General features: G+C 38.3%; 1 protein-coding gene across 1 annotated transcript; it reads right to left on the bottom strand.

Moving 5' to 3' along the window:
• Positions 1 to 5,859: 5,859 nt before the first annotated feature.
• LOC101314075 (sugar transporter ERD6-like 16-like) lies at positions 5,860 to 9,495 on the bottom strand. The gene is made up of 18 exons (XM_004296729.1): positions 9,183 to 9,495; positions 8,907 to 8,969; positions 8,736 to 8,825; positions 8,576 to 8,635; positions 8,400 to 8,465; positions 8,207 to 8,272; positions 8,027 to 8,102; positions 7,873 to 7,937; positions 7,693 to 7,785; positions 7,528 to 7,608; positions 7,339 to 7,423; positions 7,201 to 7,244; positions 7,045 to 7,107; positions 6,895 to 6,954; positions 6,751 to 6,804; positions 6,576 to 6,635; positions 6,382 to 6,496; positions 5,860 to 6,261 (listed from the first exon to the last, which is right to left on the bottom strand). Exons 1-18 carry the CDS (start codon positions 9,369 to 9,371, stop codon positions 6,119 to 6,121), a joined length of 1,473 nt encoding a protein of 490 aa, XP_004296777.1. The 5' UTR covers positions 9,372 to 9,495; the 3' UTR covers positions 5,860 to 6,118.
• Between the last annotated feature and the right edge of the window lie 6,655 nt (positions 9,496 to 16,150).

Genomic DNA, 16,150 nt, shown 5'->3' on the forward strand with positions numbered 1-16,150 from the left:
GACAGATAAACAGACCATTTTGACTTTGCACAACTTGAAGACCTAAGAAGTAGCTTAACTTCCCACAGAGACTCATTTCAAATTCTTTCTTCATGAGCTCAGTAAACTCATGCACCAAGGATGGAGAAGTAGACCGAAACACTATGTCATCAACATATATCTTTGTCAACTGAGGCTCGCACATATCCATGATCAACAAGGTGATTCGATAATCTCTCATACCAAGCCCTAGGGGCTTGCTTAAGACCGTAGAGGGCCTTATCTAACCTGTAGACATAGTCAGGATGGGTAAGACTCTGGAATCCTGGGGGTTGTTCCACATACACTTCCTCTTTGAGGATACCATTCAGAAAAGCACTTTTCACATCCATTTGATACAAGGTAAATTTCAAATAGCAAGCAACAGCAAGTAGAAGACGAACTGACTCAAGTCTAGCTACAGGAGCAAAGGTCTCATCAAAATCTAAACCTTCTATTTGAGAATACCCTTTCACAACAAGTCTTGCCTTGTTTCGGGTGATAATGCCTTTTTCATCAGTTTTATTTTTGAACACCCATTTGGTTCCTATGACATTTTTGTCCTTAGGCCTAGACACTAAATGTCAAACATTGCTTCTTTCAAACTGGTTAAACTCGTCTTGCATGGCACTGATCCAATCAGCATCAAGCAAGGCTTCCTTCACATTCTTTGGCTCTATTATAGAAACAAAGCCATAGTATGTGATGGTGTTGATGTCATCTTTATGTATAGCAACAAAGCATTTAAACACCGAGAAATTGCTCACCAACCGACCAGTCTTACTCCTGGTCTTTCTGGCTTCAGACACATCCCCAATTACATGGGATAGATCATGGTCCTTCTGTACTTGTCTTTTGCCGCTCCTGTGAATTGGCTGAATGGCAAGCGTAGCATCCTTCCCAGATCCTGGAAGATCTATGTCATCATCCATCCCTGAGTCATTATCTCCTTGATCAGACTTGGTTTCGGATGAAGTAGGTTCAGCTTCTTGTTTAGAAACCTGCTCAGACAAAACACACCCATCATTCTTGCAAACAAGAGCATCATTAACAGCCACATTTACTGATTCCATAATTTTGCACGTTCTCTTGTTATACACCTGATAGGCTCGACTATTTCCAGCATAGCCGAGGAACACACCCTTATCACTTTTAGCATCAAACTTTGTCAAATACTCTCTGTCCCTATAGATAAAGCAGGGACTTCCAAACACTTTGAGATGAGAGATATTTGGTTTTCTACCTCTCCAGATCTCATAGGGAGTCATGATTGTTCCAGGTCTAAGAATTACACGGTTTAATGTGTAACAAGCATTGTTTACTGCTTCTGCCTAAAAAGAATGATCAAGACCAGATGCAGCTAGCATAACCCTAGATAATTCCACAAGAACCCTATTCTTTCTTTCTACAATGCCATTATGCTGTGGAGTGATAGGGGCAGAGAATTCATGATGCACACCAAACTCTTCACAATAATTTTCAAAATAAGAGTTTTTGAATTCAGTACCATGATCTGATCTGATCCTAACAATATGCATGTCGTCATTCAATTTCTCATTTGTGACTCTCTTAGCAACACTGTAATAATTTTCAAAAGTTTCACCTTTGCTAGACAAAAATCTCACCCAAGTGAATCTAGAAAAATCATCAACAATTACAAGAGCATACTTTCTTCCTCCAATACTTTTAGTTTCAACAGGTCCTACTAAGTCTAGATGCAACAGTTCAAGAACATGAGTAGTAGGATCAGCATTTAATAAAGGATGAGAGGTCCGAGTCATCTTACCAACTTTACATTCACCACACATACCTTGGGGATACCGGCAAGCTTTGGTATCCTTCTGACGGCTTCTTTTGAAGACAGCTTCACTATATCCTGATGTTTCAAGTGACACATTCGTCTATGCCAGAGATCTAAGGGTTCCTCACAGATCATAGATCTAAAACAAAGTTGGGGTGAAAACTTCTCTTTCGCTACAACACAATAGCATTGATCCCTAGTTCTCTTTCCTCTCATTATGCTCTTTTTCCTTTACCATCTAAGACAACACATCTCTGCTTATCAAAGGTGACTGAATCATGTTCATCAACAATCTGACTTACACTTAACAAACTCACTTCTAAACCCTTGACCAGTAGGATGTTTTTCAAACAAGGGAGACCAGGGGCATTTACTGTCCCACTTCCCACTATCGGAGCCCGAGCTCCATCCCCAAAACCAACATTCCCTTCAAGATGAATGTCATCCATAGATGAAAACCACTTGGGATCTCCAGTCATGTGCCTTGAAGCACCACTGTCTATGTACCAGGAATCAGCACAACACGCTGTGAGAGCTGTAAGAGCTACGCGGCACACTGCTACTGTTCTAGACTCCTTAACAGGCCTTAGATTTGTCCAGACACGTGACAAGAAACAGACAATGTTTTCCTCATCAGGATTACTGTCACACTCATCAAAAGACTTTGAATCTGTGTGTGGAGGTTTGAGAACATGAGGTCTGGACTCTTTCTTCTTAACCCAAGCTAAGCTCTTATTCGGTTCTCTAGCTACAGGGACAGAAAGACCTTTAGCTATCCTAGCAAATTCCTGTAGAGACTTTTCTAGAGTGGCTTGAAAAGATGTGAAGAAACTTGCAACTGACTTATTGTTCTGAAAACTGGTAGACTCTTGGTTTCTCTTAGGGTATGCATGGCTGTTTTGGAGTTTCCTACAAAAAGGTCGGATGTGACCAGGAACACCACAGTGATGACATGTAGGTTTGAATCTTTTTGGGGACTCAACCTTGTTAGTCACTATTTTATCATCAGGAACTTTACTTCTGACAAACACAGTTCCACTATTCTTAGAGTTCTCGCCAGTTCCAAACCCTAAACCCTGTTTGTTCTTATCTGGTCTACCCATTCCACACATCTTGGTCAATTTTTCAGACCCTATTGAAAATTTAGCAAACTGATGCTGAGATTCCTTGAGAGAAACTTCAAGTGCTAGCTTATCAGTCTTAAGACCACTAAGAGAACTTTCTAGACTCAGCTTTTCGGCTCTCCACACTTTTTGCTGGGACAGCAACTCAGCTTGTATCCTTGCTTTCTCTTTTTCACACTTTGCAAGATCTTTGGTCAGGATATCTATCTTAGATAACATGGACTTTGATGCGTTGACAAGTTCAGTGAACTTTTGCATTCCATCATCATCTTCATCATCCTCCGGAGTCTCGATTTGAGATACCGTGGCAATGAAGGCAACTGGTTCTTCATCATGATCCAAAGAGGGATCAGGGACAACCCGAGATATGAAAGCCACAGTGTCCTCCTCTTGATCAGACAATGGATCCTCTTCACTGTCACTATACGTGACGGCAAGAGCCTTCTGAGGGCGAATCCTCCTATTTGCACAGTCAACAGCTCTATGTCCCACACCCTTACACTCAAAACACACATCGCTTCTTTGGGAACTCTTACCCTTTGGATTTCTATCTTGTCCTCTATCTTGAGAGGACTCAACACGAGGATTCCTAGGATATCTGTCATGACCTCTATCTTGTGATGTCTCACCAAATCTAGGTTTCCCAAAACCCCGGTTCGAGGAGAACGGTTTCCTTCTTTTCTTGAGAAAGTTTTCAAACTGTTTTGTAAGGAGGACGCACTCTTCTAGACTGTATTCGACATCCTCAGGAATTCTAATCTGTAAACTTGACTCAGTTTCCTTGACAGAGGAGAGGGCAATGGATTTTTCTTTCATCAAACCATTCTTATGGGCTTCATAGGTTTTCAGGTTTCCTACTAGCTCTTCTAAAGAATAGGTTCTCAAATCCTTGGATTCCTGTATGGCTACTCTCTTATTCTCAAAACTAGGAGGAAGACCTCTAAGTAACTTTCTGACAATCCTAGATTGTTCTAGAGGAGAATCAAGACCAGCACACTGATTTGTTATATTCAAAATACGACTATAAAACTCATCTATTGACTCACTTTCGGACATTTTCAGCTCATCAAAATCTAACAAAAGATCTTGGAGCATCTGTTCTCTCACTTACTCATTACCTTCGTAGGTTGTTAGCAACACTTCCCAAGCCTGTTTGGCTGAGATACAGGTAATGATTCGTTTGCGCTCCCCCTCAGAGAGAGCCGAGTACAAACTGTTGAGAGTTTTGATATTCATCCGAGCAGCAATTTTTTCTGAATCAGTCCACTCAGATCTAGGCTTCGGTACACTTGCACCTGCCTGGATCGAGGTCCGTTCTGGGGCTGACCAGCCATCCTCAACCATCATCCATTGTTTCCCATCATCTTGGGAAATAAAGAATGCGGTCATCATGATTTTCCATTGTGAAAAGTTCCTTCCCTTAAACAGTGGAGGACAGTTCACAGAGGTGCCTCTATCACCCATTTTAAAACCCGAGGATCTTACTAGCAAAGGCTAGGAACTGCTCTGATACCACTTAAAGGTCCTAGAGGGGGGTGAATAGGCCTTTTTTTGAATTTTTGTTGACTTCTGTATCCGAGGATAGCAATGACTTGTGCTATCCCAGATTCACAGGATACGAATTTGCAGAAAGTAAATTGCAGCAAATAAAGAATCAACACAAGGATTTTTTTTACTCGCAGAAACCCTGAATGCAGGGAGAAAAACTGCGTGTCTCTAACTCTTGAGAGACAAAACTTTCCACTAAGTTGAAGTAACTTCTTACAAGAATAATAGTTCTAGTGATACACTACCACAGTGCTATCCTTCCTAGTCCCGAACTAGTCTAGACCTATTCCCTCTCTTGTTTCTAAGCTCTTACAACATGGAACACTTTTAGAAGCCTTGTTCGTGAATTCAGCTAACCACTAGCTGATTCAACCTTGAACGCTTCTTGGGTTGGTTGCACTACACATCCCTCATGGTATGCAACATGATATGAGTTGATGAAAGAAGTTTTGAGTTCAAGCTCTAAGGTTTACAGTCACGAGGAAGACTTAGAGTAGCATGAACAATGCAAGCTAAAAACTAGACTCAACAAAGAAGATGCAATAAGGCAGTTTTCAACAACCATTGAGTAAAGCCAAAGCTATAGATATATATAGGCAGACAAGGCATCAAAGATGATGCAAGCTGACCTCAACATGTTTCAGAAAGGTTTGGACAGAAGTGTTTGGTTCCCCATACTGAAAGTGATGTAACTAAATGGAGAGTTGACACAAGCAACCTCAATAAGACAAAGATACATTTCCTAAAACATGAACGATTCAAAGCAGGGAGCAAAGAGGTTTGAAACCCTCTTACTCAGTCGATCAGTGGACCTTGACACAGTCGATAGCGACTGGTCTTTGAATCACACAGGGACCAGCTTTGTATTGGATAATGTATCATAAAATCCAAGCTGGAGCCTTGAGCATCAAACCATTTGGTCACGGGTTGACATAACAAAAGATCTCAACCCTTAGATTGGTTTGAGCGCCAAAGCACTTCCCACAAACTCAGTTGTCCATTTGAATTTGAAAGACTTATTAAACTAATATAACAGACTTTGAAACTCAAGACAGCAGAAGACTCAGTACTAGGATAGCAAGCGAAGCTGCTAACCTCTGTGAAAAACAGTGATATGCAGATGCATGTTTTACCTGAAATCATAAGGGATATTAGTGCCACTTGTTCTTGATCAGATAACATCATCTCAGGATGTTTTGCAAGATAAAAGGATTGCCAACTATCCTTATACCTTCAACTTTTTTACTGTTGAGGATTGATCCATTGAGTAAACTGATGTGTACTGTTTTTGATAAAGCAGGGAAAATCCATGTATTAGAGTACAACTCTTAATATTATGTATAAAATTTGCTTGGAGGGCTGAAACCTGAAAGAGTGAAAGCTAAGATTCTTTATTTTTAGACTGCATCAAACTTGTTCTCCACCACTTTCCACCAAAGTGATACAATACAAACATATTTTGCATATTTTAGGTTGAAGACTACCAATGAACTTGACACATGAATGACATGATTAACGAGATTTGCTGGCATCTTCTTATAGCTCTAGTCCCTCCTATGTGAAAGTTCACCTCCGAATCAAAATGGAGAAACTACTTTAGTTTGAGCTATGAAACCTCCAAGTGTTATCAGTTCAAGATATCTTGTTCTCTTCTGTCTGAATTGATGCATGCCTGTATTTCTTCTAGTGTTTTTCCTTTGGTCTCTGGCACCAACTTTGCCACAAATAGGATAGTCAACAAAGAGAATCCAGAATACATGTAATAAGTTCCTGCAAAAAAAATCAAATACACATAAATTAGACTTCAGCAGTGAAGCTATTCAAACTTATTGAGCAGTACCATGTATATCAGTATATGTTGTGCTTGGGTCAAAAGCTTCAAAATCTTACTATAGGAACTCCATCTCATAAGGAAGTTGTAAGTATAAGAGACTCCCCAAGCACCCAACCAGTTCACAAGAACCACTAAGCTACCAGCAGCTCCTTTCACATGGATTGGAAAGATCTGCAAAATAAGGGAATCATATATAAGAATATTTTGACTTCATTTGGTTCAACATGAAGTCAAAATGTGGCTTGGTTACCTCAGACATTATCACCCATGGAACTGCTCCCATTCCGATCGAGAAAAATGCAATGTAAATCTGATGTCATAGGGAGAAAAATCAGAGAAGTGATCAAACTAAAATGAGAATGCAGTAAAATTATGAATCACGTGATGCTTTTCAAGTTTGAATTGTAACAGGTGATATAACTCACCAGCACACCAGACACAGCTATTGTTGGTACCCAATGAAGCAGCAAACCATATTCCTGATATTGGATGGTGGTAAATACAACTTTAGGCCATGATATGCCAGTAAAAAAGACAAAAAAGATTGATTATGTCAAAAATATATGTACCTTAAGAAAGAAAGAAGTTCCTGCTAGAAAACAGCCTAGGAAAGTCCCTGTTGCTGAAACCTTCATAACAAAGCAAAACAAATCATGAAATGCTTCAACTATTTTTACCAAAAAGAAATTCTTTTTTAAGAAGCCAGGATCAATGTATACCATTATAAGAGGTCTCCTTCCTGACTTATCGATCAGCATTGCCCCCACTACAGTAATTGGGACCTGTAAATAGATGTCACATGAGCTGTAAACCTTAAACTGATAACACTCAAAGATGTGAACTTCAACACAAAAAAGAATAAATTGATTGATTACCTGAACACATGCATAAGCTATGGTTCCAATTTTGCTCGAGATACCTGATGAATTTGGCATTAAGGAAATAGTAAGTTTTACATGTAAGATTATTAGGAATAATCGTATGAAATGAAGTGCAAAGCTGCAGTTGTATACCAGCTTCTTCAAAGGTTTGACTTGCATAGAATCCTATTCCATTAATACCTCCAAACTGCTGAAATACCATCAACCCAACCCCAATCTAGAACCAATCACCAAGTTCAGGAAGTTTCAGTACAAAAATGAAGTCATTTGGTTAAAAGTAGTAGTAAACAGTAAAAAGAGCTACATAAGAAAATGGCTTACAATCACAGAACGAACGTATTTGCTCTGAAACAAATCCAACACTCTTGATTTTGGAAGGCTTTGTAGCGTGAGAATATATTCCTGTCAAGAAGCATACATTGTTAGAAATGATGATTATAAACCTAAAAATAATTATGTTCATCATGTATTCCAGGTTGAGAGTACTTTTATTTCAGCTGTTTCATCAGATATATCTGCATATTTTCCACGGAGTCTTTGTAGTGCAACTTGGAACTCTTTCTCATGGCCAATCTTTGCCTGAATGACAAGGATTTCAGCCTATATACATTTTTGTAATAAAAGAGTGAAACACGTCAAAGTTGATTGCTTATTTTAATTTCTTACCAGCCATCTAGGGGACTCAGGAACAAACCATAGTCCAACAAGCAAGACAATGCAGGGAAGGATTCCTTCAGATCAAAACCCAATAATTAGTCCCTCAACAAGTTTGCCATTTTTTAGTTAGGAAAAACAAAATGTCATATGTAACAGAACTTACCAGTCATAGCTAGTGTCCTCCAACTTATAATTGTTCCTATTACAAATGAAACTGATGCTCCAGTAACAATCATGAGCTGCAGAACAAGAATAGGCAAAGCAAGAACAGTATGTTAATGATCATATACTTCTAAGCTAAGGCCAACAATCTACAAGATATCAAAGCTCATATCTATCCTACCTGATTTAGTGTTGTAAGCCCTCCACGGAGGTTCTTGGGCGCAATTTCTGCTATAAATATTGGGACCTGTTGATCCACATTGCTAAATGTTATGGATACGTTAAAATTTATGTCATCTAATGAATCAAACCATCATCCTGTTCAAAAAATAAATAAAATGAATCAAACCATCATGTTGTAAAAAAATATTTACCACATAGGAGAAAACTCCAATTCCATATCCAGTTAAAAACCTTCCGATGTCAAGTGACAGAGCTCCCTGCATCAGATATTTAACCACTCTGAAAAATTAGTGCCTTCAGTGATAAGACTATCTGATTGTCTTCAATTAAAAGCAAGAATCCAAATGATCCAATCAACAGCATATACCTCAGAGAAATAGATGGCTAGCCATCCTGTAATACAGAAAGTAGCTGACATTCTCATTGCCTGTTTAGTCCATAAAAAATCAAGCTTAGTGCAAAGTTCAGGTCACTGGTTATCACTAGTTAAGCTTCAAATTTTATTATTTTACACAAGAAAGCATTACCCCTTTTCGACCAAGAAAGTCCGCTATACGACCACTCGTTATAGCACCCAGCATTGCACCAATTGTCAGTATAGAGCCAAACATGGAGAACTGCCACATGACTCAAGATTACTTGCAAGTCACTTCACTACAATTCAAGGAAATATGAAAGGCAAAGAGATCAAGGCAAACCTGAGCTAGAGAGAGATAGAGATCTTCCCTGATAGCTGATTGAGTGGGTGCTGAATAGCCCACCTGCCAAAATAATAACTTAAGCTAAGTAAACACACCCTTTTTTCCGTTTTGGGTTATTTTGTATCTGTGCCCCCCTAACCAGAAGAAACACAAAAACCAAGAAGAACAAAACTTTCAGTAAGCCACCAACTTTCTTATAATCAAACCAGACACCCCATAACTGCTCTGACTAGTAACACTTCAAATGCTCACAGAAAACTCAAGAGTACGTACACATGATCCGAACTCGAAAGAGCCACAAACAGCAACACCTGTGCTAAGCAACACCATCCCAATTGAACCAGTACTACCACCTTCATAATTACCAACAATCTTCTTCTCTTGTTTGATAAAGGGCTGTTCCAAATCCTCAAGACTATTGGTTCCCCCATTCTCAACATCTCTGCACTGCCCAATTGCCATATCTAAACTTCTTACTACTCTAAGAATCCAAACCCAAAATGAAAGAAAAGAAAAAGAAGAAAAGAACAGGAGCAAAATCTATTCTCCTGGTAGGACTTGTTGGGATCAAAAGAACTCTTGGCCTGAATGATATTTTGTTGTGAGGGGTATATATAGCACATTTTGAAAAAGTGCAGGGGTAGATATTTTGTGGATTTGTCTGCTAGTAAATTAGTAATTGATTGGGAAACCTATTATATATAGGAGGCTGAATATGATGGGGAATCGAATGATTTGCATTGCTGCCATTGCATGTGAGATAAAGCTGTCACTGAGCATGCATATATAAACCAAACTGGGATTGGTAAAATTGGACCAAGAGCATTGAGTTTGTTTTGAACTGCAATTCTAGAGAAAAATAGAGCATGTGGATTTCTGCCTGGAATGTATGATTGAGTTTTTGGATATATTTGCATGCGTACGTGGATATTACTCGGACCGATGAGTTAAGAAGCTAAAACAAATCGGCTATGGCGGCAAGCCTGCCGAGTATTGCGTGTAGTACAGTGTAGTGTGCTTGTTTGTTAGTGAGGAAGATGAAGCTGGCAAGAAAAAAGAACTTATTTCAGGAATACATGCATGAGGAAACCATGGATGTATATACTTTAATCTGGAAGAAAATCTTCAGTTTGATATAGAAGAGAATTAGTTGCAAGTTTTTTCGAGTTATGGAAGAAACACTTGACAAGTGCTTCCTGAGAAAAATACTCGAGTGCCTTCACAATTATGCTTTGGAAATTAATGAGTTTATGTTCTTCTAACAGAAGCACTTCTCGTGAAAGCTGGCGCTTCTTAACAGAAGCACTCTTTAGAGAAGCAAGTCCCAAACAGAGGCATACGTTGTCAGCTTATCTCTACTCTCTAGTGAGTCTAGTCTCTAGGTACCAGCCTTACATTGATACTGTATTATGTTATTGCAAGAGGCTCCAAAGAAAAAAAAAAAAAAAATCTTTGTTCGTTTGTCATGACTACTCATGTTGTAGTAAATTCAAAATTATAAGTTTTTTTTTCGATTACATTAGAAATGTCAGTTTGATATGCATAGTTGTTTGATCTTCCAACATATTAAAATCTAACGTGTCGATGAATTAAACTTATGAAGTAGCGTCATACATTATATAAATTACCTATAGCTTGTGATGAGAATCACAAACGTCAAGCGAATTCAAGGGTGTCTATAACTTGGTTTCATGAAATAATTTGTTTGAGACAAAGCCAATGCATGACACCAAATGTTGAGCCTAGACAAAACAGTATCACACAAAATCCTTGAAAGAAAGACAATTATACACACACTGTACATATATAAGAAGACGAGATATTTCATAATCACCCAGCTAAGACAAGACATTTCATCTTGATTATAAGAAAAGATAATATTGTAGGTTGTCACAACTCACAAGTCACAACAAAGGAAGAGATATTTTATCATATTGGCCAAACTTAAATCATTATCAATTGCATCAAGAGCAAGTCCACCCATTCTAAAAAATCCAACCCAGGTTAGATGACATCTACGAATCTAACCCAAGAGGAAAAAACTCATCTTCCACCCATGAATGAGTTTTCTCCTCAATTCAACTCAGGTGAAATTTTTTATGAGTGAACTAATCCAGACTAGATGAGAAATCTAGCCAAGGTGAGTTTTTTCCACCTCAGCCCGAGCCCACACACATGGGTGACATCGTTCCAAGCCTACCACGCTCCAAAACACTGTGTAGCCTTCACGGACAAATAGAGGTGCGCGTCTACCATAACGCTGCTCCTCTTTAATTGTTTCAGGCCTTCCACCAATCGCATATGGCCATGTGGAAAGTTCTTAATAGCTTAGGGTATATTAAGTTAATCTGCTGTAGAATACTGGGTACCTTTCATTATTAATTGCTTGGCCATCAAATTAAGTAATTTTGATGGGATTTCTTAGTTTAAGGTTTCTAATTAATTGTTTCGGTCATCTATTTAATTATACATACTTGCTTTTAACAACTTATCCCGTTGCATTTTATAAAAAAAAAAAAACACAGACCCTATAAATACTTGAAAAAAAAATATTCAATAGCATGTAGAAATATCTAGTAAAAAAAAAAAAAAAAAAAAAAAAAAAAATACATGTTGTGTAAAATCCTTTATAAAAATTCATATGATGAAGTATAAACAGTAGAGACAAAGAGATCTAGTAAGAGAATAGATAATCATCATCTTATTCATTAATATGAGCCTTTTATATAGGGAATTACAAAGTACAAATATGGTAATGATAATGAATGCATAGTCCTAATCTAACTACATATCATGTTGGCATAAGGTCAAGGCACAGATATGGAATATCTTATAACACTCCTCTTGTGCCGCGTATCTACATGCCGAAAGGTGCATACGGTGTTACCACGTCAAAACCTTGCCAAGTAACAAAAACCTTGTAGGAAAAACTAAACCTTGGTCGAAAGAGAAAAGAATACAACGCACCAACTACTTCATTGAGAACTCGATCATGTGATGCTCCCCCTGATAAGTATCTTAATCGGAGAGACTTGATAAACGCCGCATTCTAATGTTTTTCACATGTTTCTCAAAAGTAAATTTAGACCAAGACTTAAGCAAGTCTGCCATGTGTAATGATTAATCTTAACCAAACACATTTATGAATAGCTTCATGTTGATCAATGATCTCTGCAAGAGACAAAACGGTGCATGCGATGTTGCCTCATTTAAAACATTGCCAAGCAAAAACCCAATGGGACAAAAGTCTTAGTCTAAGGGAGAAAGAGCATAACAGGGTTGATACGACACAACCGCACCCTTCATATTTGATAATGACATGTATGTATGTGCTAGTCTCCCCCTGAAGTTCACACCTCCCCCTGATCTTTACATCAATCATAGGGCTCTTCCTGATTTTTACTAATCACAGAAGTTTCGATAACTTAGCATGTCAATGCTCTTTAATATGTCTTTAAATGTGGCATTAGGCAATGATTAAGTAGATCATAGGGCTCTTCCTGATTTTTACTAATTACGGAAGTTTCGATAACTTAGCATGTCAATGCTCTTTAACATGTCTTCAAATGTGGCATTAGACAATGATTAACTAGATCATGCCGTATTGTCCTCAAATGATCTTTTACACTTAGATTTTGAGAAGAAGACCACTTGTGAACTCAAAACATAAGTTCGCGCTGGAAATCAGATTTCCAAACAGCATGACCATGGGGTACTAGAACAGTCGTAACTTCCTCTAGGAAAATATGTATGAATGAACCGTAAAAAGTTTTGGAAACTAGACTCATTTAGTTTTCTAATCGTATATTACACACATTCTGGTTCATCAGGAGCTATTCACAAAGTCCCATCGAAGTTGACTGTTTTGCCAAAATCAGATTCTCGGACAGATTCGTCTTACTTAATGAAAACGGCCATAACTCACTCAATATGATAGGTATGATCAAATGGTTGGTGTCCCTAAAAATTACACACATAGACCTTTCCAATGGTACCAATTTCATCATTTTCCAGTGAGTGAGATTTTCTATAGGTCCCGTGGAAGTTGACCTACGAAACTTGACAGATTCTGATTTTGCTTTTGATGTGTCTTTCTTATGTAGGGATAGAATAAGTCTCAACCCTTCATACCATTAAGTATTGAAAAATGAGTTACTGCCATTACATTGGTGTTGTCTAGGCGCATAGGTACATTTAGTTTTACAACTTTTCATAGCGAATGAGATGTCAAGTCTTTCTTATTGTGTTGAGTACATTGATGCATCTTATTGTACTTAGATGGGAACTCCATCTCTTAACACATATTTGTCATCTTTCTTTAGACAAAACAACGGATCTCTCTTTAGAGTAAAGACTTTGACTAATCATGAGGTATATGTAGGCCTCACTTTCGTTAGAGCACCTAAGCTAATTGATGGAAAATCATCATCAATACAGTCATCGAGTGCCTTTTCGAGACTGTTTCTTCCTAAGATTTTTTTCATTCTAACTTCGGATGTTGATACATGTTGGCATCTCTTGATCCATCAAGAGTCCATATAAATCCGAAATGAATACGCAAAGGCATAATTCATCGTATCCCTTCCGAATCAAGTAGAGTCCATGTGTGTTTTAATACCTTTAGCAAATGTGTGCTCCTGTGGTCTGGAGCCACTTGATTCGGATGAATGAAGTCCGCTTAAGACCTTCATGTATATCTCTGATCCCGTAGAGATGTTATTATGACCACATTCATAGGCTGCATATTCAGTTATTTGGAAACTACCAAACTAACAAAGTAGTGGAGTGCAATGACATCCATTACGAGAGCATATCTCATCCCAGTGCGTGTTAATGAGAGACCTTGCGCCATGAGGTGAGTCTAAGCTCTTATTCTCACTACGCTATCTAACAAAGACATAGTTGATAGGTTTTAACTTACGGTGTCGGCATCATCTGCCCAAAGACCTATCTCTTTATTAATGCTGGATTACATCTTTTCATTAGGCCAATCAACTAAGTTGATATCCATCAACAAAGGGTGGTTCGATAGTAGACTCATTATCCCACATCCTCATATACATTGTAATACTTGTAGAGATCTCTATATGGATTGGATTTGACATTGAGGCGTCCCCCAACGATAATCACAATTCAGACTTCATGAGACGGATTTGAGTATCACTGATCAATGGATCAGGTTGTGCCAGTGCCAAGCTCGCTTTCTTCCCAGTGCAAGAAAGTATCGAACCTAAGGGCCTCCCTCCTTTTGGGGAGTCACATGGCCTTGTGACACCAATTTTACCACCATATGGCATCACCCTATCACCATCTATAATGATGGTATCAAGACCAACTCCTTTTTTGGTCGCACCATGTCCTCTTGCTAGGACATCAATCGTTGCAGACATATTTGCAGCATGTGATCTCATCACTTTAACACTTTAAGCATTTGAGATCAAGATGAGACTTAGTGGGGACAAACCATGAGAGCTTTCCAGTGATAGAAAGCTCACTGTCTGGTTTGTTCGGAGCTGTTCACAAAGATCAAACGAAGTTGATTGTCTAGAAGGGACAGATTGCTGTTTTTCGCAGATTTGGCATTGGCAAAGCTTTGAAGCTTGCGGATGGCATGTGGGCATAAGCCAAAGACAAAATGACGTGTATATGATCAAAATCAAGTCTTTTTGGTCTTTCCAAGGTCGTAAACTCTATGACTAGTTAGTGAAAACTAACTCAGGGGACCTAGAGGATTCGATCATGATGATAATTGTTCGGTTTTGATAAGTCTTCAACGTCTTTTACAAGACGGAAATTGGTTTAATAGCGTTAGAGGATCCAAAATAAAAAAATTTCGGTAACTCCAAATCAGTATGACCAGGCATGTCCGTGGAGAGTCGGTAGTGCGAGTGTGACGACCTGTATTTTAATAAATATTAAGAAAATAAGATAGACTAAGTAATATTTATTTATTTTCCTTGGTGTACGTTTTATTGTATTCATAAATATTGGTATATTGGTGTGTATATTTATATATACTTATTTCTGTGAGTATAAAAGCCAAAAAGGTATTTGTAACTAGCCCATTAGTTGAATTGTTAGACCAGCCAATCTCTTAGTTTGTTAAACCCAATCCAAAAAGGAAAAACCCACAGCCCATCTTTGTTAAACCCAATCCAAAAGGAAACCCAATACCAATCAGTCTATGCTTCTTTAATCATAGTTTGACGACAAAAGAGTGTGCTAACCTGCATTCGTTCTTCTGCTCTTCGTGTTCGTCCTCTGCTTGCTCATCGTCTTCCTTCCCTCTTCTTGTGCTGTCTGCAAGCACCACTCCACCTAGATTAGAAGATCAAAACCACTACAATGATAAGATCGAGTAATCTCAGAAGCTGGAGCTGTCAAGGTTATGGAAGAAGACTTGGAGATTCAGTTACCGGAAGCAGGAGGTGGCAATTTTGATCGAGCTGGCATCGATTTCATTCTATCTCGAATTGAATTCTGACCTATTTGCATAATCCTATAAATACCCAGGTTTGGTTCTCTTATTATTCATTGAGTTGCCTATTATATATTTTACGAAAAGAAAAGAAAAGAAAAGAAAAGGAGTGAGGGAGAAAATTTTGTGAACGAGGTATCCGGGAAGTAAAAGCATAGCTCTGAATTGAGGTAGGGGGAATTCGGGGAACCTCTATTTAATTTATTGTGTGTTGATTTTCTAGGTTGCTATATATGATGAAGCTCTGTGAAGTGTGAAATTTGTTGTGTTGGTTTGCTATATGTAATGAAGTTATGTGTAATTTGTTGTGTTTTTGGCTTATGTTTTGCTATATGATTTTGTTTATGAAACTTGATTGTAAAATTAGTGATTGAGTTTTATTTGTGATGTTATTGATCATCTTAGTTAATCCTCATGTTCATGAATATAAAAATTGAGGCAGGAGTTTGGTGAAATTGGGAATGGAATTTGTGGGAGAATGCTTTTGTGTAGTTGAGTTTAATTCATAGGGACTAAGTATCAGGTGGGCTAATATGGCTGTACGATTTTGGTGATCGATATTAAACAAGAGGACTAGCAAAAAGGGAGTCATGATTTGGGTGAAAGGGTTACTGATGAAGGGATTAATACATTCATGCATTATCATTGTTGGTTTATGTTGTTTTAGAGGCTTGGCCTCCTACTGAGCCTTGCTCACCTCTAAGAATATTGTGCAGGTGTTGAACATGAACTTTAGATTTCTCTCTTGAAGAGCTTTGTGCAT

This window comes from Fragaria vesca, linkage group LG4 (assembly GCF_000184155.1).
Source record: "Fragaria vesca subsp. vesca linkage group LG4, FraVesHawaii_1.0, whole genome shotgun sequence".
Lineage (NCBI taxonomy): Eukaryota > Viridiplantae > Streptophyta > Magnoliopsida > Rosales > Rosaceae > Fragaria > Fragaria vesca.

Excerpts from the sequence above, each read along its gene's own strand:
- LOC101314075 (XM_004296729.1), bottom strand. The coding sequence starts at position 9,371 with ATGGCAATTGGGCAGTGCAGAGATGTTGAGAATGGGGGAACCAATAGT. Across the intron at positions 8,826-8,906 it reads TCTATCTCTCTCTAGCTCAG|TTCTCCATGTTTGGCTCTAT; the intron begins GTTTGCCTTGAT and ends GTCATGTGGCAG. Across the intron at positions 8,103-8,206 it reads GGCTTACAACACTAAATCAG|CTCATGATTGTTACTGGAGC; the intron begins GTAGGATAGATA and ends CTTGTTCTGCAG.